General features: G+C 40.9%; 5 protein-coding genes across 5 annotated transcripts; 3 read left to right on the forward strand and 2 right to left on the reverse strand.

The window, feature by feature from the left end:
- Positions 1-111: 111 nt before the first annotated feature.
- Positions 112-4,456, reverse strand: isoc2 (isochorismatase domain containing 2). The gene is made up of 7 exons (XM_086218279.1): positions 4,438-4,456; positions 3,877-3,899; positions 3,400-3,524; positions 3,102-3,314; positions 1,815-1,885; positions 563-680; positions 112-258 (listed from the first exon to the last, which is right to left on the reverse strand). Coding segments are annotated over exons 2-7 (594 nt in total). The 5' UTR covers positions 3,878-3,899; positions 4,438-4,456; the 3' UTR covers positions 112-192.
- atg12 (ATG12 autophagy related 12 homolog (S. cerevisiae)) lies at positions 4,260-6,256 on the forward strand. The gene is made up of 4 exons (XM_086218281.1): positions 4,260-4,418; positions 5,176-5,312; positions 5,424-5,486; positions 6,054-6,256. The coding sequence occupies exons 1-4, from the start codon at positions 4,325-4,327 to the stop codon at positions 6,111-6,113; spliced, it is 354 nt and encodes a 117-aa protein (XP_086074407.1). The 5' UTR covers positions 4,260-4,324; the 3' UTR covers positions 6,114-6,256.
- A 154-nt stretch (positions 6,257-6,410) lies between these two features.
- Positions 6,411-13,175, forward strand: LOC147253218 (germ cell-specific gene 1-like protein). Its single transcript, XM_086218278.1, has 7 exons — positions 6,411-6,941; positions 7,606-8,815; positions 10,990-11,172; positions 11,286-11,333; positions 11,448-11,600; positions 11,704-11,815; positions 11,913-13,175. The coding sequence occupies exons 2-7, from the start codon at positions 8,620-8,622 to the stop codon at positions 12,283-12,285; spliced, it is 1,065 nt and encodes a 354-aa protein (XP_086074404.1). The 5' UTR covers positions 6,411-6,941; positions 7,606-8,619; the 3' UTR covers positions 12,286-13,175.
- On the reverse strand, positions 13,139-18,187 carry rcvrn2 (recoverin 2). Its single transcript, XM_086218280.1, has 4 exons — positions 17,238-18,187; positions 16,655-17,134; positions 14,535-14,646; positions 13,139-14,170 (listed from the first exon to the last, which is right to left on the reverse strand). Exons 2-4 carry the CDS (start codon positions 17,033-17,035, stop codon positions 14,082-14,084), a joined length of 582 nt encoding a protein of 193 aa, XP_086074406.1. The 5' UTR covers positions 17,036-17,134; positions 17,238-18,187; the 3' UTR covers positions 13,139-14,081.
- Positions 18,188-19,782: 1,595 nt separating this feature from the next.
- Positions 19,783-21,153, forward strand: LOC147253220 (uncharacterized). The gene is made up of 2 exons (XM_086217163.1): positions 19,783-19,919; positions 20,362-21,153. The coding sequence occupies exon 2, from the start codon at positions 20,440-20,442 to the stop codon at positions 20,863-20,865; it is 426 nt and encodes a 141-aa protein (XP_086073289.1). The 5' UTR covers positions 19,783-19,919; positions 20,362-20,439; the 3' UTR covers positions 20,866-21,153.
- Positions 21,154-23,010: the final 1,857 nt, after the last annotated feature.

A 23,010-nucleotide genomic window follows, 5' to 3' on the forward strand; every position in this document is an offset into this window, starting at 1 on the left:
CGCCTCTCCAGCTTCTCACAGCCTGAAGGACAAGATTCTCAGGGTACTGATACCCATGTTACTAACCTATGGCTGGGCACAAGGTTATGATACACATTCATTCATACGTAAGTCCTACACATTTAAAGCAACAGCATCACTTTATTCGAGAATTTGATCAGTATTCTCTGCACAACATACAGAAGAGTGACACTACAGAGCACTGAAGAAGGCGAGGAGGCCAGTGTCAGGGGACGGGTGCGCCAGGAGCTTCTGAATCTGACAATAAAAATGAGAGAATACATGTGAGTCATTAACAACAGTCAAACAGTTGCACTAAGGCTGGCAGTGTCCCCAGTATGAATTTAAATTGATGGCAAGTTCACAAGAGAACCTCTGGAGTGTGCCGTCTCCGAATGCAAAGTCCCCTGCAGCTAGTCAACACAGACAAAGCCACAGTTGCCAAAATATTTTTGGCAGCCCGTCTTGCTGCAGTGGTACGCCAAATTAATTTTCCTTTTGGAGAACACTGGCAGGCTTATTATTTGTGACAAATCTAAGCTGAATCAGCTGTAGTAAGCACCTCCTTGAAGTTGGGATGTTTGGCATCCTGGACCAGCTGCAGCAGGACAGCCTCTGTGGTGGTGAGGAACGCTCCGCTCTGCTTCAGTCGGGACAGGGCAAACAAACGATCTGTCTGGCTGTGGAGAGAAGCAGAATTTCTATAGTAACGCACGCATGTACAGTTTCCAGACAAACAGACAATTTTACTTTTTCATTCAGTTCAGTGAAAACCTGCTTGAAGCTCCACAAACTTTGATGTTTAAGATAAAAAATGTATATTTTAGGAGTTACTATCTAACAAGTTTATTAATGTTGAAATAAGTTATACTTATGCTGTCTTTTAAAACTGTTGTTCATATACATGTTAATTTAAAGACAGCCTTGTGTTTTGGTTTTTGTTGCTTCAAATTTTGGCGCTTATCTTATCTGCAAGGGTGGCACGGTGGTGCAGTGGTCAGCACTGTCGCCTCACAGCAAGAGGGGTCTTTCTGTGTGAGTCTGCATGTTCTCCCTGTTCCTGTGTGGGTTCTCTCTGGTACTCCAGCCTCCTCCCACAGTCCAAAGACATCAAGAGGGGACGAGGCTGATTGATACTCTAAATTGACCGTAGGTGTGACTGTGAGTGTGAATGGTTGTCTGTCTCTATGTGTTGGCCCTGTGATGGACTGTTGACCTGTCCAGGGTGAACCCCACCTCTTGTCTCAAAGCTGCTGGGATAGGCTCCAGCACCCCCCCATGACACTTAACAGGATAAGAGGAAGCAAATGGTTGGATGGATGGATTTTATCTGCAATTGACCCTTATCCTGTTAAGGGTCGCGGGGGGGCTGGAGTCTATCCCAGCAGCCTTTGGGCGAGAGGCGGGGTTCATAATCATAACAGAATGATAATTTTTCTACTGTGAGGACAAAGATACAGAGTGGTGTCCCCCAAGGAATGTGCTTGGCCCGTTGCTCTTCTTCATTTTTAACAATGATGCATATTTTGAGTGACGTTATTTCAACTATGTTAGCTGATTATTCCACAATGAATTAGTCATCCAACAGTATGGATTAATTAAATATTCTATTTTAAAACTAAGCAAAACTGATCTTAAACTGGGTGACCAAAAATAATCCAGATCATACTAACTTTATTGCTCTAGTCACATGATGATTGGTGAAACTGTTACATCCTTACCTGAACACTATGAAGCAGCCACAAACTCCCAATTTTAGGCTGATGTCAACTAAGTCATTTTTAAACAAAACACACACACACACACGTTGCTACCTTCTTGATGAAACAGCATCAGCCACAATATGAACCTCCATTCCCTTCTCAAGCAGGTCAAATGTTGTACACTGAAGAAAAAAATGGGCAAAGGTAACATGGACAAGAGCAGCTTTTCCCCTTTACTCATCATTCGCCTCTTGAAACTGAGGAGGCTATGTGAAACATTAAATCAGAAAATACAACAGAAAGAGGAAATTAGAGTAACATTTACATAGAATAACTTATATTCCATTTAGTAGCAGCTTTACCCTGTAAAAGCTGTCAAAATTGGGTTAAGAGGTTGAAGCGTGTGTACTCACACTAGGGTCAAACACACCAGTTCACAAACCGAGTAATAATATAAGGAGGCATCAGCTGTGCCTCAGTTCACACCATGTCAGCATCGAGAAAATGGGTCAAGTGATATTAATTATACTCATTCTGCTTTCGGAGGGTGGGACAGTGGTTACATATTGTACTGTAACAGTCCAGTCCACCCCCCCAACTGTAGCGCAGTAATCTGTGGTGATGAGATTAGAGACGCACTGTCTGGCAAGCGCATAAAACCACCCTAAAATCACACTTTTAAAACTGAATGATTCAGGGAGGATTCAGACACATCAAATAGATAGAAACAGAAGGAAGCGCACGAGGTCCACAAATCTGCGGTGAATGGTGTCAGCGGTACACCGCTTGACACGACTGTAAAAATGCCAGATCTGGCAAATACATTGCCATTTAGCAAATTAATGAGTCAGGGAGGGACACTGTGAAAACCAGAATATTACAACAAATATCTGTTACATTGTGTCCACACTATTTGAGGCAAATTGCACAGTATCACCTCCCAAAGTGTGGTGTTTGCGGAGTAGATTATTTGTGATTAGCGGACTTGCACAAAATGTGAACAAACTTCAGCTAACAACTAAACAAGACAGATACGATGTGAACCTATTAGATGAGAGAACAGACCGTCTCTTTCTGCCTGATGATTGCTGCAGAAAATGAAGTGTGACCAAGCAGCAATGGATGGGTCCTCACCCTCATGACTGTGGGTAGGAGAACAACTCCTCTGTGGAAATATGTATCATGAGCTTGAGATGATTTTAGATGTGATAGGATGACTTGGTTGAAAAAAAATAATAAATCACTGTGCTTTCAGTGGCGGATGGCAGCACAATGCTGAACCCAACAGCAACAGCTTTCGAAGGTTGAAGACGACATACACCACCCATCACACTTGAGGAGCTGTGTGGTGCAAAGGAATTACGGTGATATAAATACAGTATATGCATATAGTCTTACTGCGATGCAAGCGTGCGCCTCTATTCCGCACAGTATAGCCTGTTTGGGGTTCCCCAGGGCCTGCAGCTCCTTCTCCACCTGCTCTATCATCATGGTGAATGATGTTTTAGCATGAGCTGTCAGGTCTTCTGCTCCCAGCTCTGGCACTGTGGGTCCCAAGCCTTTAGGATACTGCTCTGTCAAAATAGGGGGGATGCCCAGAACACGACTGGCCTACGAGGAGAAAGTGGAAGCAGAAAGATTTAATCTGAGGTATTGGAATACACTGATAAGCAGTTTGGCTCATAATATTTCCAACCTGCAACAATCTGGCTGCATTGCTGACTATGTTAGTGAACTGAAAGATGTTGGGTCTGAATTTCTCTTGCATATCACACAGGAAGAGCACTGAATCCTTGGTGGAGAGCCTGCCGATGCCTGCCACTGCAAGATCAAGAAAACAAACAATATCATTCACTGATGCAGCATCATTAATATTCAGATGCAAGGTGTAATTTCAAAGATTAATTAAGAGTTGATTATATAACAAGCCATGACTGGAGATATTTGCAAAAGTAGCTGATCTGGTGCATTATTAGACTTTATTTAACATCTAACTTAGTCAAACAACTTCAGGTTACTTTTCTCAATGGCTTTTCTGTATAGGATAGAATATTTTCCCACGTGCAAGGAACACATTTCTACAACTCTAATGAGGCAAAAAAAATGATCTGACGGACACAACAAAAGTAACTGCAAACCAAGGTCAATTGCAGACATGTAAATGTCAACTTACTTGTTTTGTGTAGCTGTCCGGATCTTGAGGAGGAGGAGAGGGTCACAGGTTAAACTGGTTGAGGTCCTACGGTCAACCTAGACACATGTGACGCCACCTGAGTCTTTTGAAACAGGTAGAAAATATATCAAATTTACTTGCAGCTGAAAGCAAGACTAGAATCTCCAAATGGCAACATCATGAAGTTAACTAAACCGACTGTAAATTTTATATAAATACAATACGACGCTGCATGTAACAAGAACTTACCTAGCTTACAGCTAAGTGGACATAGAAGTTCATGTCGGTCTTTGCTAAACCCCGCCTTCCAAGAAAACAAATGACCAATAGAATAACGTTCCTGAGTAATAGATGTTTCTTTAAGCCAATGGAAGTCACAGTTGAACGCGAATCGCCTTGCTAGTTCAGATGGGTGGAAACCACACAGCCTTTCAGTGAAGGCTTGAAGATGTCCGACAGTGCGGAATCCCCCACAGAGGTGCAGAAAGAGGAGCCGCATTCACCGCCTGACGACTCGACAACAAACGACGAGAAGAAGAAAAGTACGAAAGAGTTGTATACCTACATTGATTATCATTTAGCGAACAATGGCCATCTGTTTAACGAGGAATCTTGCTAATGCCGAGTAAACAATTCCGGGTGTGTGACGTGTGAGCATGACGTTAAACTAACCAATAGGAGTGTTTTATTTTCCAGTCAAGCCAATCATATTGCTGGATTTTTCATGCGGTAGTACTGGCTGGGAAGTAGCTAATGCTAATGTTATTATTGCTAAATATGATCTGTATGCAGTTACATATTCACTTTACAGAGGAAGGCCATGTGTTTTAAACGTTATAGATACTAAATATATATTATGCCCGGGCCAACAGAAAATAAACTTCTAACTATATAAGAATTAAGTTCATTTATGTATGCTTAAATAACGAGCTTCAGTTAGCATCAAGCTGTCAAATGCAGTCCGGTTGGATAAATGTCTTGTTATAGCTTTTTTTGTGAAATCAATAATGGATGCCTTTCAGCTGCTGCTTCTTTTTTACACACTTTAAACTAATTGTACAAATAAGACCTTCATAATGAGCAGCCATTAGTCTGTAATACTAATGAATCTAGTTTTATACTTATACTTATGGAAGACCTTATGATTATCGACTTTCTACATTTGATTTGCTGCTCTTATCAGTCACACTGCCCATCATCAGAAGTTTCTACTGCCCTGAAACTTTCAAGATGAGATTTTCCTGGACCAGTGCGTGGCAGCAGAGGAAGCTTGCATTCATCCCCTCTCCATTTTTGTAGTTGACGTGTTGTTGAAAGCGGTGGGTGACGCTCCGATTATGAAAACCAAGAAATGGGCCGTGGACAGGGGGAGGACAGTACAGTCACTTGCTCAGTTCATCACTCGCTTCCTCAAGCTTGATGCCAATGAACAACTGGTAAGAAAATGAATTTGTCAGCAAACTTGTTTACTCCAGAATGAAGGTTTTAAGAGCGTTTGCAGGTCTGTCAATTAATTAATGAGATTTGCTTTACTTTTATCGTTTCAGTTCATTTATGTTAACCAGTCTTTTTCCCCGTCACCGGATCAAGAAGTGGGGATCCTCTTTGATGTGAGTACAGAAACATAACTTTTATGTCCATGATAGCAATTAGAAACACTCAACAAGCACTATTCTTGTCTTTTTAGTGTCACTTAAACACAATTTTTTATATTATATTTTTGACTTTATGAACAGCATGTTTGATGAAAAACTGACATCCTACTACTATTTTCAAGAACTGCATCAGGATATGATGTAATGGCAATCAGTGGCTCAAAATATTGCTGTAAATAACTCAATCTTGATACCCCTGTCCTATAAAAGTATCAGGTCTTCCAGGAAGATAATTGACTGACTACCGCACGATTTCCTCTTTAGCCTTTAATTAAGTATGAATGAAGTAGGGATTTTAGAACCGACTTATTCAGTCCACCACTGTGACTGACTCATGTGGAGCTTTGACCAGCAGAGGGAGCCATAAGGGGGAAGCTCCAAGTGACCCAAGCCATAATCCTTGACCATTGATTAATTTCTCTATAAGAGATAGTAAAGACCGAAAAGTCTTGAATGAAGCGAACTGATGAACATCCTCTTGCTTTAAAGATCTAATCCAAATGTGTATTTATTGTCTTTCAGTGTTTTGGCAGCGATGGCAAGCTGGTTCTACATTACTGTAAATCTCAAGCTTGGGGTTAACTCCATTGTGGGCCTCCTTTTCTTACCTTCAGCATCTGAGCACATCTGCACACATTGATGTTTTGTTTTTGTTTGTTTGTTTGTTTTCTTTTTTTCTATGTTTTATGAAGTTTACATGCTGTAAATAAATTATTGAGACTTTATGGAAACTCTCCTGTCATTTATAAGAAATCTCATTTGGCACCTCGAAATAAACATTTGGCAGGTACAACATTTGGCTTTACATAGAGTTGGTGCTGATTAGGGGGATTGAAAAAATAGGAGCACTCTTTTTTTTATGGATAAAAGAGTGGTTCACACTTTCATCCACCCTCATAGTGCAATGTTTAAAGGTTAAAGTTTTGATGTAGAGGAAGTTGTAGCAGTCGTTACAGGTTGAGTAGGAAACTCCAATGAAAAGGGATCGACTCAGGGAGTGAGGGGAAACTACAGCAGCAGATGGACTTAGAAGGATTACATGATTCAGGATGGGTTTGTGACATAAATTCCCAAGAAAGACAGAAAAGGGCGTAGAGTGGTGAGGAGACAGACACACAGTCACTACCAGACTTGCATCTACATCCGACTATTCACTAGGAGGATTAGAGGCCGGCCGGGTGGGTGGGTGGGTGGGGGGGTGCAACTGGAGAGGTAAGGGTCACTGATGCTCATCCTGGAAGAGGAACGCTGGAAGCAAACACAGAAAGAGGCGATGAATCAGTTCAAGACGGAGCCGCTAAAATCCTGAGGATCTTTTTGAGGGAGAAGATGACCAATGATTGTAGAGGACAGTCAGGAATGTAATTTGAGGTCATATTTAACTCGAGGCACCACAAGGGACGAGAAAAGGTCTGTACGTGATTATTATTATTATTTATTTACTAAATAAAACTGCTAGCTTTTTAAGCTTAGATGAAGATGTCGGATGGATTACGCTTTTTTTTGAATATGCTGCGAGTGACAGGATGTTGCATTTAAAGAAAAATATGTGGAGTTTTTTAGAGGCTTCTGACAGAAATTTGAAAATAATGTCACGTTGATGTCGTTTGATGGAAAATGATCCAACGGTCAGTTTTCTTTAAATACAAAACATAAATACTGGCGTTAAAATTTTCATCATGCTTGATGATAATGCCATCAAAGTACTTAGAAGATTAATCTCCATAGAACTCTTGATACTTTTATTGGTCATGGAAGAACTTGACATTGTAAAATCCAAGCTGATGAGTTGTTCACTAAGACAAGCTGTTAAAACTGCACACAAAAAATGATCACAACAGGTCTTCCAAAGTAATCAGCAGACAGTTGAGGATAGTTGATAGATGGATAGTATTATTGCCCAAATCACTAATCTGTGTCCAATTTGTGCTACTGTTCTGCTCATTTATAATATTGCTGAATATTTTCAGCATTATCGAGATAATAAGGATCACATTGAATGTGTTCTCGTGTAGAAACATGGCTTGTTCTTACCGTGTTAAACAATTTTAACTGGGATTCTGTTGAATTTCAGGGGTTGACAGGCACGAGAGAGAGTGAGAGCCAGCAGGGATGGTCAGAGTGCATTTCACACTAAAATACACCTAACACAAACAGATTACAGATTTACAAGGATTACTAGCAAAAATTTCATTTAGATCTGTGGTTTATCCATAATTTAATCAAAAAAAAAAGTAATCTCTCGTTTTGCTCCCCTTTATCTTATGTTGCCTCGATCCACAATTCATAATGAGCGTCACGCTGGAGTGTCTGGATCAAGAGGCAGGAACACATTAGCCTGGACAAGCCGGCAAACATGACTTATTCTCATAAACGCAGCTGAAAGACTTGTAATGACTGAAGAAACATTTCAAAAGTTAGACGTCACCATGAGGTCACCTCAGCTGATGTGTGCTCCGTTCATTCTTACCAGCTGATTATTTTCTTTTTAATAGGACTTGTGAGGTTTTTTTTTTTAATTTATTTACATCAGTGATAAATTATATCAGTTTTGCAGCCAGTATGAACTAATCCATTCAGCGTTAGCCAGGGTGAAGCTCAGTCAAAGGATGTATGGGATCAGGGATCAATAGCAGCCGGACATTACACACTAAAGCTGTCTGTCCAGCATACTGTTCTGTCCTCTCATCCTACTGTTCTCTCCTAGTTTGAACCATCGTCCGTCTAAATCCCCTCTTGTTCATTTTTGTGTCCCATCTGTCCTTTCTCACATGTATCAAGCTCAGATATCTTTCTCCCTGTCCTCTCATCCTCTCTGTCTTCCTCTCTTTTAATCATTACAGTATCATTTTGTCATCTTCTGTCTGTTTTGTTACATCATTCATCTTTCTATTTAAACCTGGCCGTTCATCACCTCTTAAAACCACCCTGAAGCATCTGTTCTACCCTCTTTGCTCCAGCTGATACTCTAGTCATCCCGCTTATCTTACTTCCACGTGCAGCACCCCCCTTCTGTCCCCTCTTTGCCTCCCCCCCCCCCCCCCCACCCCTTCTCTTCCTGCCTCTTCTTTCCCCCACCCGTGTGGCCATGCTGGAGGGTATGTCACGTCGCTCTCGCTCCCTGCTCTCCCTGACCTTGACCTCTCTGGCTCTGGCCCTCTCCATCCTGGCTCTTTGCACCTCCTACTGGTGTGAGGGCACTCACAAGGTGGTCAAGCCCCTCTGCCTGTCGCCCGTCAAAATGAAGAACTGTGGTCAGAACAACAGCGAGCCTTACACCACAGGTACGGAGATGACACGCTGTCTTTTACTTCCGCACATCAGGGTGGCGCTGTGCTTCTTGATGCTTTATGTGTAGTTTTGCTGTGGATGGCTTTTTGACATTTATGTTTCAGCATGCGTGTGCATTTCAGGAACCACTTTTTGGGTGAACCTGTCCATTTTGATAATGGGTCTAAAAATGAGAATAAGATATATGTCTCATAAAGACTATTCTGCTAACAAAACTCCACCAAAAAAACCCATCAACTCATGAAAATGGAAAACAATATGAAAATATAGACAGATTTCAGAATATTACTCTTTAAGATGGTAAACAGCAGAAGAAAACAAAGAAAAGAAAAAGATCAGAGTGAATATATGAAGCAAGTGAGGGAAAATCCGGTTGTACTGACCAGTACAGACATGTTTACCTGTCACTCCTCCACATCTCTATGACATCATGTTGAAGGGCATGCCCGAATTTGTGGATGATGTCAGTCTCTTGATGTTTTCTCAGGTTGTTATTTACTAGGTATCATCATCATCGTCATAGCAACAGGTAACCTGTAACCCCATCAACACTGATGAAAGAGTCACCTTTGTATCTTCATGGCGCAATCAAACAGAAGAGGTTTGCAATAGAATTGCAATAGAAAGAGGTTTTTACTAAAGTTTTTGTCATGAAATCCAAATGTTTTATTTTCCAGACAAAATTGTATGCTTGCTCTTGATCGAGGTCTTTCTCAGACAGATGTAAGACCATAAGGCCTAGCTCAACAGTAAGCAAAACCTTTGGATTTGTAAGCGAAAACCTTCAGATTTTCAAGTAAAACTGTTGTATCCACAAACAAACCTTTTGATATGCAAGCAAAACTTTACATGTGCCCAGAAACTTGGATTTGTAAGCAAAGCTTCAACATTTGCACATGAAACTTTTCAGTTAGGAATCGAAACGGTTAAACTTGCAAACCAAATTTTGGAATTTTTTTAATTAGTGTGGATTGCTTTCTGTCAAATGATAGTTTCACAAAAAAAGACAATAGTTTTACAATAAAGACACCAAAGTAACTTGATTTTTGAGATGCCTTGGAACTGACATGAGCACTGAATGGTCAATATTCGCTATGGATTCATTCAACAAAGCAAATCATCTGCCTTCCTAAGTGTCAGGTGGAGGTGAGCACAGTCGCCATCATGCATATGAGAGCGTCAGGGAAGGAAATGTTTCTAGCAGCGGAATTCTTCATTTAAATGTTGAAGAAATATTCTGGGACTTCACAGGGTTTGTTTTGACAAACTGAGCTTATTGGTCCACCAAATACAGTCGTTTTTATCGGCAGCTTCGTTTTTGATTTTCCTAAAAATGTGCCTGCTGATCCTGATTACACAAGTATGGAATTTCTTGATCTCTGCTCTCTGTCGCTGCATAACGACCGATACCTAGAACTAATCTCCCTGTCAGGCTCCTCACCACGTTGCAGACTCATTGTCCTTGGTTCAGATATATTTTAATAATCTCTCTTTGTCCATCACTTAGCCTGGCCTTGAATTTAATTATGGATTAGTTTTAATCTGTGGGGTGTGATGGGATCTCCCACAGGTTTATTTTTTTTCATGGAGGAGAAGTTGTGCATGGCCTGCTGCCTGGTCTTTATTTTCTCAACAGATATGTTTAATCCACACTGAGATTAACAGATTTTACTGCACAATGGAATCATCTTGGATCACAATGTACTTTGTGTACTTGCACTAAAAGAAGATCTACTGTTACCCCTTACTCTCCACTTGTGTCACACACACGCACGCACGCACACACGCACACACACACACACACACACACACGCACGCACGCACGCACGCACGCACGCACACACACACACACACACACACAGGGAGTCACAGGTTGCTGTGTGCATTCTTCTCTCATTCTATAGCATACATGCATTATAATTTATAATAAACCACATGATTGTCACGCACACCCTCATACATAACACATTCAAATCACTGAAACACGATTCATACAGTGCTGATTCGTAATAAAGCTTATTTCTGAACAAAGCAGTGAAATGCTTACACTTGTGCGCTCTAGACTTGCTCTATATGAAACATAGCCTGAAATAAGCTTTATTATGAATCAGCACTGTGCAGATAAAGATGATGAGCCTAAAAATACTGTACTTGTGTTGTCACACAGAGTCTCCCACTCAAAACCCCTTCAACCGAACGCTGTCTCCAGCCAGGAGGGAGGAGCTGGCAAAGATCAGGCAGAGGCAGCTGGCCAACGCTGTTCACTATATCTGGGAGACAGGGGAGGACAAGTTCGCTTTTAGATACTTCCATACTGGCTTTTGGGAAAGTTGTGAGAAACACAGTGATGGTGAGAGCATCAGGTGTACAGACAAGCAGTTATATATGAACAACCTTTTCAGTTTCAGCTTCAAACATGCTTTAATTAGATTTTAATGATTTGATTTTGAATTTTGTTGGCAGGGGAGAAATGCAGAAGCTTTATAGAGTTGACTCCTGGGGAAACACAAGGTGACCACCCGTTTTTTGTTGGCTGAAATGAAATCAATAGAAATTAGTCTAAGTCCAAATTATAACCTCTTTCTGTGTATTCATGAGTGTGTGTTGTGCGTGTGCTTGCTCCAGGGGTGCTCTGGCTGTCAGTTGTTTCAGAGTTTACATACATCGGCCTGCTGGGGATGGGCTTCTTACTCATGTGGCTGGACCTTTTGTGCTCTCATAAAGAAATGCACTCACTAAAAATCAGTGCCTACGCAGCCATCTGTACTGTGCTGTCAGGTGAGACCGAGTCTGACTTTATTTGATCACATTTTATTCGGTAAACATTTATCCTCCTGGACTTATTGAACAAATGACAAATTCTGTTTTTTTTCTTTGTTAGGTCTTCTGGGGATGGTGGCCCATATGATGTACACCACAGTGTTTCAGATGACAGTCATTGTGGGCCCTAAAGACTGGAGGCCTCAGTCTTGGGACTACGGCTGGTCATTTGCGTAGGTTGCTTCACCCTTCAAAACCAGCAACATCATTATAACACTGTAATAGTTTATTTCGAACGATCCAGAATCCTGTTTGTTGCTCTACTTCCAGTCTCGCCTGGGTTTCCTTCAGCTGCTGCATGGGTGCGGCCGTGGTCACGCTCAACTCCTACACGAAGACCATCATTGAGCTTCGTCGCAAACAGAGACTCCGTCTTGAGGAAGCAAGAGCCGCCACTCATGCCCCATCCTATGATGAGGTCGTTCCAGGGGGCGGGTTCTACTCCGTCAGTGGCCTGCTACAGTGTCCAGACGGAATGATTGATGTGGCGTGGGCCCCTAACGGCAGTGTTGTTGGAGTGGGAAACGGGGACGTGCCGACACTGGTTTTAGTGGGAGGCTGTGGGCCAGAGGGGTGTGAAGACTGCGAGAGAGAGATGGATGAGATGGAGGACGCCATGGACCGAGTTGACTCACCTTGTTAAGACACTTGTTTCTCTCCTCAACTAAAAGGGCTGAAAACTGGGGAAAGATTGTCAGGATGCTGATGTCACTATGAGCAAAGAGAATTTTTTCCTCCACTTTGACTTTCATCAAGGGATGAAATCTATACATATCAAATATGATCTGCAACCTGCGAACCTGCAACATTGTGGCACGCAGGGCTGCGTGCTGTCTGGGTATTTCTCTGTGCCTCATGCTAGGAAGGTAAATGTATGTCCACTTTTATACTTAAAACAATGTTTCGGGATGAGTGTTTTATTCATTATTTCACTGCTTAGACTGAACAGTTTCTTCTCCTGTTGACCCCCAACAGAACAATCTACAGATGAAATACACATTCTCACGTATAAGTGGGACCTTATACTATGAGTCACTCTTCAAATCAGTTCTTGGCATCAATTTTTTTTATTCTCTGCTGGTTTGATAGATATTATGTGAAACAGACATCTCACTGTTAGCAATGCACAGACGACCCCGTACCATAGACACATAGAGACCGAAAGATTACAGAGATTTTGAAAAGTCTGCTCTCTGATGTTGAACAGAAGATTATGTGTAAACCAGTAATCCCGAGTTGGATGGAAAGACGGACGAAATGGAGTGAAGAGAGATGGAAGCATGTGAAAGGACGGGGGGAGGGGGGGTGAAAAGTTGGAAAGAAACACGCACGCACATTCACAAACACACATTAAATGAGAAACACTGGTGCACTGAAAACACTTTGAAGGTAATTATACAGCACGTGGACAATTTCCCTTGACTCTTATTGTGTCTGATTTTAAACTCTCAAACTAAATAAAATTACCTTGACGGTCTGTAGGTTACACTTTCAGGATAATCCTGGATTTACTGTCTGACCAGACAAATACAACTGGGGGGGGGGGGCATCATTTTTGTCAGCAGCATTCTTTTGTTTCTAAACCAAAGATTTTTTTCTCCCCATGTTAGATAAATAAAATGATGTATACAGATGTGTGAGAAAACTTTTATTTTACAGAGCAGTGTTTCCGATTACAGCACGTGAGAGCTAAACCTCCGACGAGACATTTCCAATTCTGTAAAAAAAAAAAAGGCTAACAATCAGGTGCAATATGCTCAGGAGACACAGTCAGTCTAATGGTTTTAACAGATCAACATGCAGCAAACACATTTTACTCTCCAGCATTCTTTAAGTATAATGACAGTCACCAAAACAAACACTGGACAATATCTTCCTTTGACACTTTTAACTTCTATTCAAGCGGTTCTCAAAGTGTGAGGTGAGTACAGGGTCGTGAGAGGAGGGGGACGCATCGTGTTGAATAGCCAAAATATATGTGGTTTGATTGAAGGTGGCGTTAAAAGATGCAGTAGTTTTGGGAGAATTTTACAATTTTTTTCTTACTTTCCAAGCGTAATAAAGTACTCCGAGACTAAGGACACACCGTTCACGTGTATTTGGTGTACTCTGAAGTTATAAAAATCACACTATTAGGCTATCATGGCCAAATAGTTGACTGTGGTGTCAAATGACATAATAAGAATCCTATACAAGTATCTGCAAACAAATCTATAATCAATATAAGGAGGGGTACGTTGGGCGCCATATTCCACGCTAACACACGGTGAAACTTACTGCAAAATTAACCAAGACACTGCAGGAAAAAAAAGAATATGTACAGAAAGGAGGTGGAAGGATTAAAGGAGCAATAATCTGATCCTAAAAGGAGGAAGAAGGAGCAGAAAAAAAAAAAAACCATTTAAAAGCGAGGGAAGAATCTGACGAAACAAAAGAGGGTTATTTTTTAACAGGCTCATAGTGAATTAGACGCATTGCATTTTCATTTTCAATCACTCCTTTGATGAACTCTCCTTCAGCCAGTCGCTCTGTGAAGAAGAAGAAGAAGAAGAAGAAGAAGAAGAAGAAGTGAATACAGGGCGCTGAATCTCCTTGTCTTCTGTGTGGATGTGTGAGACAGTGGCATGCCATGCAGCCATGAGTCACCTCAGGCTTCATGGGTAATGGCTGACATAATAAAGCTTGCACGACACAAGTGATGCTATAACTATCAGCCCTCAGGTGGATTTTCTCTTAATTCAGCCAAACAGCTGATTGTAAAAGAAAAAAAAAAGTAATCTTCAGGACAGGATGTAGGAACAGCTGTTGAGGGAAAGGTTCCACAGATTTTCTCTTTCTCTCTGATTTAAGAACACAATTCCTCGTCTTGTATGCATGTGCTGTTCCTCTTACCGTTGTCTTTCTTTTCAAAGTAGGACCACAGCTTATTGGCTCTCTTCTCGGGTGTGTTCTCATCCTCTGCTAGTCTGCTCTGTTCCTCCTTGGGGATCAGCTTAAATATGGCCTGTGAGGGGGGGTGGGTATAAGATGTTCCATCGTTTCTCTCGCACAAATAATGTAAAGAACATCAACAGAAGATAAAACAGCTGGCTAGGAAACAAGCTGTCCTAAGGATACATGAGTAAGCCCTCAGACCTTCTACCCTGGGTTTCTATTCTCTAGCCCGCAGAAATTGCTGACATTTTTTTAAAAATTTCATTTATTCAATTTAGATGAATTAGAATGAATCTTGCACCAAATGTAGCCCTCGGTCCCACATGACATTTTGTTCCATAATAAGAATTCGCCTTGAGAGACAGAGCATCACAGTCCACAAGCCCACTATGCAGGAAACCTACTGGTCCTGTCAGAATTATAAACTCAGCAGCCCTCAGCAGTATGATTCAGGCTCTTGTGTCATTTTTTTCAGAGATGATGTTCATCTGCTTTGGGCTACTTAGAACCCAGAAGATTGTAAATGACTGTGCACTTCACGTTCAGGCCCTTAAGTGTGTGTCCCACTTAGAGAGGGAGCACTCATCTCCCACATTTAAGACACCTAGATTAACATGGATTAGTGCCAAGACTCAGGCCACCGGCCAAACAGCAAGATCTGGTTTTTCTCCGCGCTCTCCCTCCATCTTGCCCCTCTGATAGTCAGGAGTTGATTTATGAAAATCAAACCAACTATTGTGAGGCAGTTGCTTCTTCTCAGTGATATCATTGAAGCCTAGTTAAGTTTAGCATGCTAGACGTAACTAATATTTACTGATACAACTGATGCAACACTCGGGTTGTTCTATCTTTAGGACCTGAGGCAATGATGAATGTTTCCTCTTTAAACTCCTGATGCAACATGCTCTTTTTTGATTTTTTTTTTGTTTTAGTCATTTTACACAGAAGCCACACATCTAAGCTTGTTTTTTTTTTCTTAATGTTTCGATCTGCTACAGGGGATAACATTTACTATTGGACAAAATCAGAATTTAGGAGGTTGAAACAAATCTGCAAGAGATTTTTCTACACATTTTAAGTCGAAATAGGTTAACTTACACCTGTAAAAATGAGGTCTTTCAGCATTAATAGCTTATATACATTAAATATATGTATATATATATATGTATACATATGCACATACATATTTATATATACACATACATGTACACACACACACACACACACACATATATATATATATATATATGTGTGTGTGTGTGTGTGTGTGTGTGTGTTGGGGGGTTTGTAGCTATTTTGAGCAGTTGTTGTAAACAGGAGTTGAATCCCATTAAATTACCAACCGGATTCATGACTGATCTACTTAACCCTTTAATTTGGATTTTTGATTATCTGAAAACAATGACTGATCTTGGCATTTCTATTTCTTTTTATAAATCCACCTTGCGTATCAGATAAACATGGATTCGATTTATGGGTGATGAGCAGAGCAACGCTTAAAAATAGGACTGGCTATATTGTCTAAGAGCTAAACCTGTAATCACAGAGATTATCAGGGGTTTGTGGCTCAAATGGGCTCACTAATTGGGCTGGCAATGGGAACCAAAAACATGAGATGGCTACTGTCCAACAAAGAGCAACACACCTTCGATGGACCTCATGACAGGTGGACAAATCAGCATAACACAATCCTACACACTTGAGTGCTGGCCTCCCAGTCAACAATGTGTCGTTAAATCAACTCTTTTGCCATGTCACAAAAATATTATATGCTTCAAATCCAGTATTTACTTGAGGGAGGTTTGTAATGTTGTAGCATGTTAGCTCACTTTAGTTAAACCTTCGCCCAGGGGGCTGTGAGTAAGATAATAATTTGTTTATGACAGCACCATTAAATATTACAATTATGAATTTAAATAAAAAAATAACTTTTTGAATACAAAAATGAGGCATGACAAATCTGATAGGATATCTGAAGGGGCCACATGTTGTGGAGACGGTATGATTGTAGGAGATAAAAACTTTGAAATATGAAGTCTTAAATTCTTACGACAGCTACAGTCCTCCACACCACCTACCTGGCAGATCTCTGTCACTTCTGTTTTGTTGATGTATCCATTTTTGTCTACATCAAACAGAGAGAAAGCCCACTCCAGCTTCCTGGTGGTCTTTCCAGTGGAGGTCATGTGCAGTGCAATGATGTACTCCTTGAAGTCCAAGGTTCCATCATCGTTGGTGTCAAAGGAGCGAAAGACATGCCCTGCGTAGCTCTTGGCGTCGCTGTCGGGGAAGAAGCGGCTGTAGATCTGCTCAAACTCCTCTGCCGTAATGCGTCCTGTTGGGCACTGCTTCTGAAAGTTCTCATACCACTGGCTGATCTCCGTCTCAGTGAACTTGGTGTTGAGCTTCAGGTCGTCAAGGATTTCTTTTGATAACGCGCTACTCGTACTATTTCCCATGATAGCAGTTTAGTAGAGTCTCAGTTCTGGAAAACTTCACTCTTCTGCACCACTTGAACTTCTCACCTCACCTGCTGAGGTCAGAACCCAAACGGAGCCCTGCAGGGGATTGATTAATAAAACACAAATGTTAAAGTCCACATATGAACATAATATTCAGTAATTCAAAGCCATTTTGATGAAAACTGTCGTGAGGACGTACCTGTGTGTGCTGTGTGTGCTGAGTGTGCAGACGATGGCTGGAGAATAGAGTCTCAACAGTAAGACAGTTAAAGATAAGTAGGGCAGGGGGAAACACACTCCTACTGTGGACGACTGGGTTAATTCTGTTAATACCAGACTTAAGGTGGCTGAGCTTTGACCGAAATGAACCCCCCCATTTCCTATAATGGTTCTGGAATGATCTCCAGTATGTTACTGCGTTGTGTTAATCCCTCCATTAACTATTAAATAACTGTTCTGAATGACTGATAGGTCTTGATTTATTGTGTTCAAGAGTGTAACAATTTCATTTAATAACTCACTCTTGTGTCATAAACATTCATGTCGGTGATATTCTTACTGTAATAGATGAAACTGATTCTTTTGTTTTTTAAGGGAAACTTTATCAGACATGTTCACTTTTTGGAAGTGTGTCTGGGTTGGCTTTAAGGTTTGCTTTAGCTTCTTCAGTATCTGCTATTTCAGTAAAGACCCTTCAAATGGGTTTAGGTCACCACCCACAACTAATTCCAGACGACCATCTGTCCGAGGAAAGTCCCTCTTCCATCCTACAATCCCGCCTGTGGCCTCGGGCCTGCAGGAACTTGTCTACCTCAGCTTGTTCTCCTAAACTAATATTTTGTACTTTTATCTGTATTCTTTGCATCTTCAATCCCACACACTACTTGTGTGTGTGTGTGTGTGTGTGTGTGTGTGTGAATTTGTTGTTTTTTTTGTTTTTGTCAAAAAACATTGTTACACACACTTCCTGGCACACCAAACAGACTTCTTGACACTTCGACTGACTGAAGCTATCAGACTTTTTGGTCCATGCTTCCATGAAACTGACAGTGTTACCTCGAGTGGAGATGACCTGACTGTTAGTAGAATTTGTCGCTCTGTTTTGCCTTACTTGTGTCAGGCTTTACTTGCTCCATAAATATGCTCAGTGAGTCCATCTATTGGATTACTCATGCCCCACCCTGTCCCACCCAATCCAACACTTGAGCCAATTACCATCATCATCATCCTTGTGCCTGCCACGGCCAATAGATTTACCCCCTCCTCTCCACAAAAACAATCCCTGACATTTGACCTGTGCCCCCAGCTGGAGCTGGGGCAAACCAGGATTTGTAGCCACCTCTCCAATGTGATATTGGAAGGTGAGGATTCATGTGGTGCAGTCAGCGGCTCCCTGAGGTGGGCAACAGCCCCCTGGTGGGCTGTGAAGGTACTTCAGATAGTCATTCAGATTACCATAAAATAATAATCAAATACATCATAGTGGTATTGTTCTGGACATTGGGAAATTTTGTGTTTTATTATATATTGTCAGCTGGGATACAGCTTAATAATTCACTAGTTGGACTTCATTTCTCACATGTGTTATATGAATTGTTTTGTGTATGTAAATGAAGTAAAAATTTGCTGTAGACTCGCATTTACATTGAATATTTCTCTTTGTGGAGTAAATATGATGAGAAATACTTCATCTTTGCTCTGAATATTTGATCAGAGTTCACAAAGTTTCACGTGGGCTGCAGAGGATTTGAAATATTAAATTTGTCTCCAGTATTCTTGGGAATGAATGAATGACGCAGTGTGTTTATCATCTAAGCACAAAATGGACTTAAAAATGAAAAAAAAAAACTTCTTTGGCTGTAGCTATGAATGGTTATGCAATACATATCTTGCTAATTAAGTGACACACATTGCAAATTGAAAGACACTGTTTACTACGAACAGTCCAAAGTTTGTCAACAGTCGAAGTCACTGCATCTATAAATATCTGAAATAGGCCAGTGACTCATGGATGGCACTGTCCCAGTTGGCTGGGTAGTATTTTAGCCAATTAGCTGACTAAAAGTGTCACTGAGGTGTTCCACCGTTGACCTGGGAGGCAGCTCCACGTCAGCGGCGTCGCAAATGCTGCAAATCTGCACGACTCAGCATCGAGACGTGCGGGCCGCTTCGTTCATTCTTGATGCTCTCTGAGAGATTTCTGAATCAAAGCATTTGTTAGCAGCTGAAGTTTGTCGGAGCTTGTTACTCCGTGAGTCCGGAAGCGGAAATCTGACAATATCCCGCAACGGTTTTGTAAATATGCAGTTAGGACAACATTGCCTGAAGACAGCCAAAAGTTTCATTAGTGCTCTTCAGGTCCAAAAGTTTAAGAAGTAATAAAATGCATCTCGCTAAGAGCAGCATGAGAAATGGGAACACTGAGTGAAAAAATGTGTTTAAAAACAAAACTCATTCCACAGCTCAAACAATACCTCGGGGGGCACAACTTAAATCTCAAGACTGAGAGCGAGAGGCAGGGAGGAAGGGAGTTGCTGCTAGATAAATATCTGTTAATGGGTTATAACGATGCTTAATGACAGATGAGAGCTTCCTTCTGGACACAAGGAAAGAGAGGAACAAACAAGCAATGACTACAATCTTGACAACTGTGTCCGCCATCTTGTGAGGCCTCCACTTGTGACGTATTTGATAAGGTGGCAGCTATTTAGCCCCCCCTGCTCCCGTTTCTACACCCATTGTCTGGAGAAATTTCGGAACACATGCAGGCTTTCACTGAGATCACATATCTGAAAATAAAGATTCTCTACATTCAAAAACTTCCACTTGAAATAAAATATTTTTTTCCCCAAAACATCTGAGCTCCTTATTCTGCAAAGAGGTAAGTAATGCTAAACTTTTTATTTAAAAAAAATGTATATATCAGTATAATATAGCATTCTGATTGTGCTACTAAACCATCTGAAGAAAGGATTATGAGCTCGAGCAGTTTTGTTTCTCTACATTACTGATTGATTGAAGAAGCTTAGGTTAAGTTTAATTTTCTTGATTATTTATTATTAATATCTTAAGTAACTAAAGACCATTCTGTTGTGTATTCATTTGGGTTTTTGCGAATCAAAGCTATAAAGGATGAAGTTAAGGATGATGATGAATTGGTAGTAACGTTGTGTAAAATAGAAGTTCCTTGTTTCATACCTGCTTATCCGCTTGAACGCTCAACTTAAACAGAGTGTTGTCACAAGACAGTACAGATTATCAACAGTGTTGCATGAGAGATTTGGGTGTCTGAGTGTTAATCAGGAATCTCTTTCACATCGCAGGAAAAATCAAGAAGTTGTATAACAAAATCATTTCTTTGTCATCACAACAAGAATTAAAAAAAACCCAAGAAAACCAACATGGAAAGCCTTGACCCGTCAGCTCTATCGGCACCCGCTTCCACTGTCACCTATGACCCTAAAACTGAGACAGTCACCTTACCTGGAGGGCTTGTCTCAGTGGCAGGCATCACCATGGTTACCGGCGGTACTGAACTGTCCTGTAGGTCATGTATGCTGGCTTTTGGATTTTGGGGAACTATCAGCGGGGTCAGCTGTGTAGCCTTGGGACTATGGGACCAATTTCACCAGTCTAGAAGAGGAACCTCTCTCTTACTGGGACTAGGGTTGATTATCCTCACCATCAGTTTGATGGTGGTGGGCAGCGTGGTGGCGTTTTACCTCCTGACAAAGAAGAAGAAAGAGATGAGACGAGAGGCGAGGGAAGATGGGAAAGAAGTGCTTGTAGAGGAGAGTGGGAGAGTAATTAAAAAAGTCACTGTGTAATTTAGATACAGGGAAGATTTATGAAAAATCTGCACTGATTTCTTAATGGAACAGAGAAAGTCTGTCCTGCTGTGTGCTGATTTTCTGTAAATCCAGCTGATGTCAATGTCTCCTTCCTAAACCTTTCAGTTTAAATCATGTAGAGATGAAAACTTCCATAAAAACATAATCTTTTCCATGTACCCTACACCAGAAGGAAACGTATCTTGTTAAGCACTTTTCTACTGTGAACTTCAATATCTTTTTCTGTTAAGACCAAGAATTGACAAACAATAAAAATGGGCATCACGAAAGATTTAATTTGTTGAGTATGATTTCTTGCGTTGTTATACAGCATTGTTATACAAGAAGTAGTTAAAATTGCCTTGCTGCAACATTACAGTGCTGCTCACACATGAGTGCATGATCACCTGTTTAATAATCATGTGATAATAACCTTGTAAATAACTGTAGTGCTGAGAGTGACAGAGAAAGTTAAAGTAAGCGAAGAGATGAATACACAAAGAGGATGCAAATAATAGAGAATACACAAGTCACGCATGAATGCATGCGCGCATACACACACACGCACACAGAGTGGATGTAAATTTATTCATGTTCATCCTGTTGCACGAGCTTTAACCATCACACCTGAATGCCAGATCCGAAAAACAACCCCATGCTAGACTGAACCCTGAACGCCAGACTCAAAGAGCCACGTGAAACGATGGGGTTCCCCATTTAATCCCACAGTATAACGAGCTCCCGCCTCTGGTGGGATGCGGCCAAACATTTATTTAGTTGCATTATTTGCAAAATGATTTTTGAAAAACTCAACTTCAATATTTCTTCAGAAACAATCTTGGGTCACTGAAGTGATGTAGACAAACAATTCTCATGAAAACTGTCTGACATCTGAGAATTATCCACAGCAAAGACATCAGCAGCACAATTTCCTTTCTATTGCATTATAAACTTCATTTGTATGAATGTCTGACTTCCTATAAACATGAATTTACATTTTGCACATTTATTGCAAAGAAATGAATCATAAGAATACAACATGATTCACAGAAGTATAGTTTAAACGGGGGTGGCATGGCTCAGAGGTAGAGGGGCCATCTAGCAACTGAAGGGTCGCTGGTTCGATCCTATATTCCCCCGGTGACCATGTCGAAGTGTCCTTGAGCAAGATACTTAGCTCCGAATTGCTCCTGATGGCCCTGTGATGGACTGGCAACCCGTCCAGAATGAACTCCGCCTCTCAGGGCTGGGATAGGTTCAACCCCCCCCCCCCCCCAACCCTTGATAGATAAACAGCATAGAGGATGGATGGATGGATTGATGAACAATTTAAATGTCAAATAGATCAATTGCAAATTAGATATTTTCATTTGTCACGTGATCTGACAACATTATACCAGTAAAACAGGACAGTGTGATGAAGCATGAAGTTCCTTTACTGAAGTAAAAGTGGAAATCCCCAGAAAAAAGAAATAGCAAGCTGGTGAAAGTAAGTTTCCCTTCAAAATTGTTCTTAAGTAACATTAAAGAAGTGCTGCTGTTTGGGTCTTCCTGTAGTATCCCATCTCAGTCAGATTTTGCAGCTATTATTTATGCAAACTTTTGAATTTTTTTTCAGGGTAACATGTGAAGTACACATAACTTCATACCGTACTTGAGTAAAACTAGTAATTTTCCACAACAGCCTGGAAGACGGAGGTATGTGGAATTTCTTCTCTTTCTTTTTTTTCTTTCTTTTAAACTTTTTTTTTACGTGTATACTCCCCATTGTCGTTATGCTTCTGGGTTCAAATCAACAAATAAACACAAAGCAAGAAGGAGAAAGAAGAGGAGGTAGATGATGGAAGAACATGGAAGGTACCTCCATGTGCTGGTCATCGGCATAATGTAATAAATAAACGGGTAGTTAAAATTATTGTCGTTGATGTCACAGTTTGTGAAATGGTAAATCACGAGCTGCGCAAGCTCTTTATTATCGATTATTCAAAGTTCAAATGACTCTGCCTCTTCTTTGACTCTACCTGTCACCTGGGTAATAACAGCCAATGGACCCGCCCAGAACGAGAACATTGTTGATAGTACTGCCATTGCTTAAAGTCGCGCGATAAAGTAACTCAGGTATTTGAGGTATTTGAAGTATTT

The sequence above is a fragment of the Aulostomus chinensis genome, chromosome 11 (assembly GCF_037954235.1).
Source record: "Aulostomus chinensis isolate RoL2024-O1b breed Wild chromosome 11, RoL_Achi_v1.0, whole genome shotgun sequence".
Lineage (NCBI taxonomy): Eukaryota > Metazoa > Chordata > Actinopteri > Syngnathiformes > Aulostomidae > Aulostomus > Aulostomus chinensis.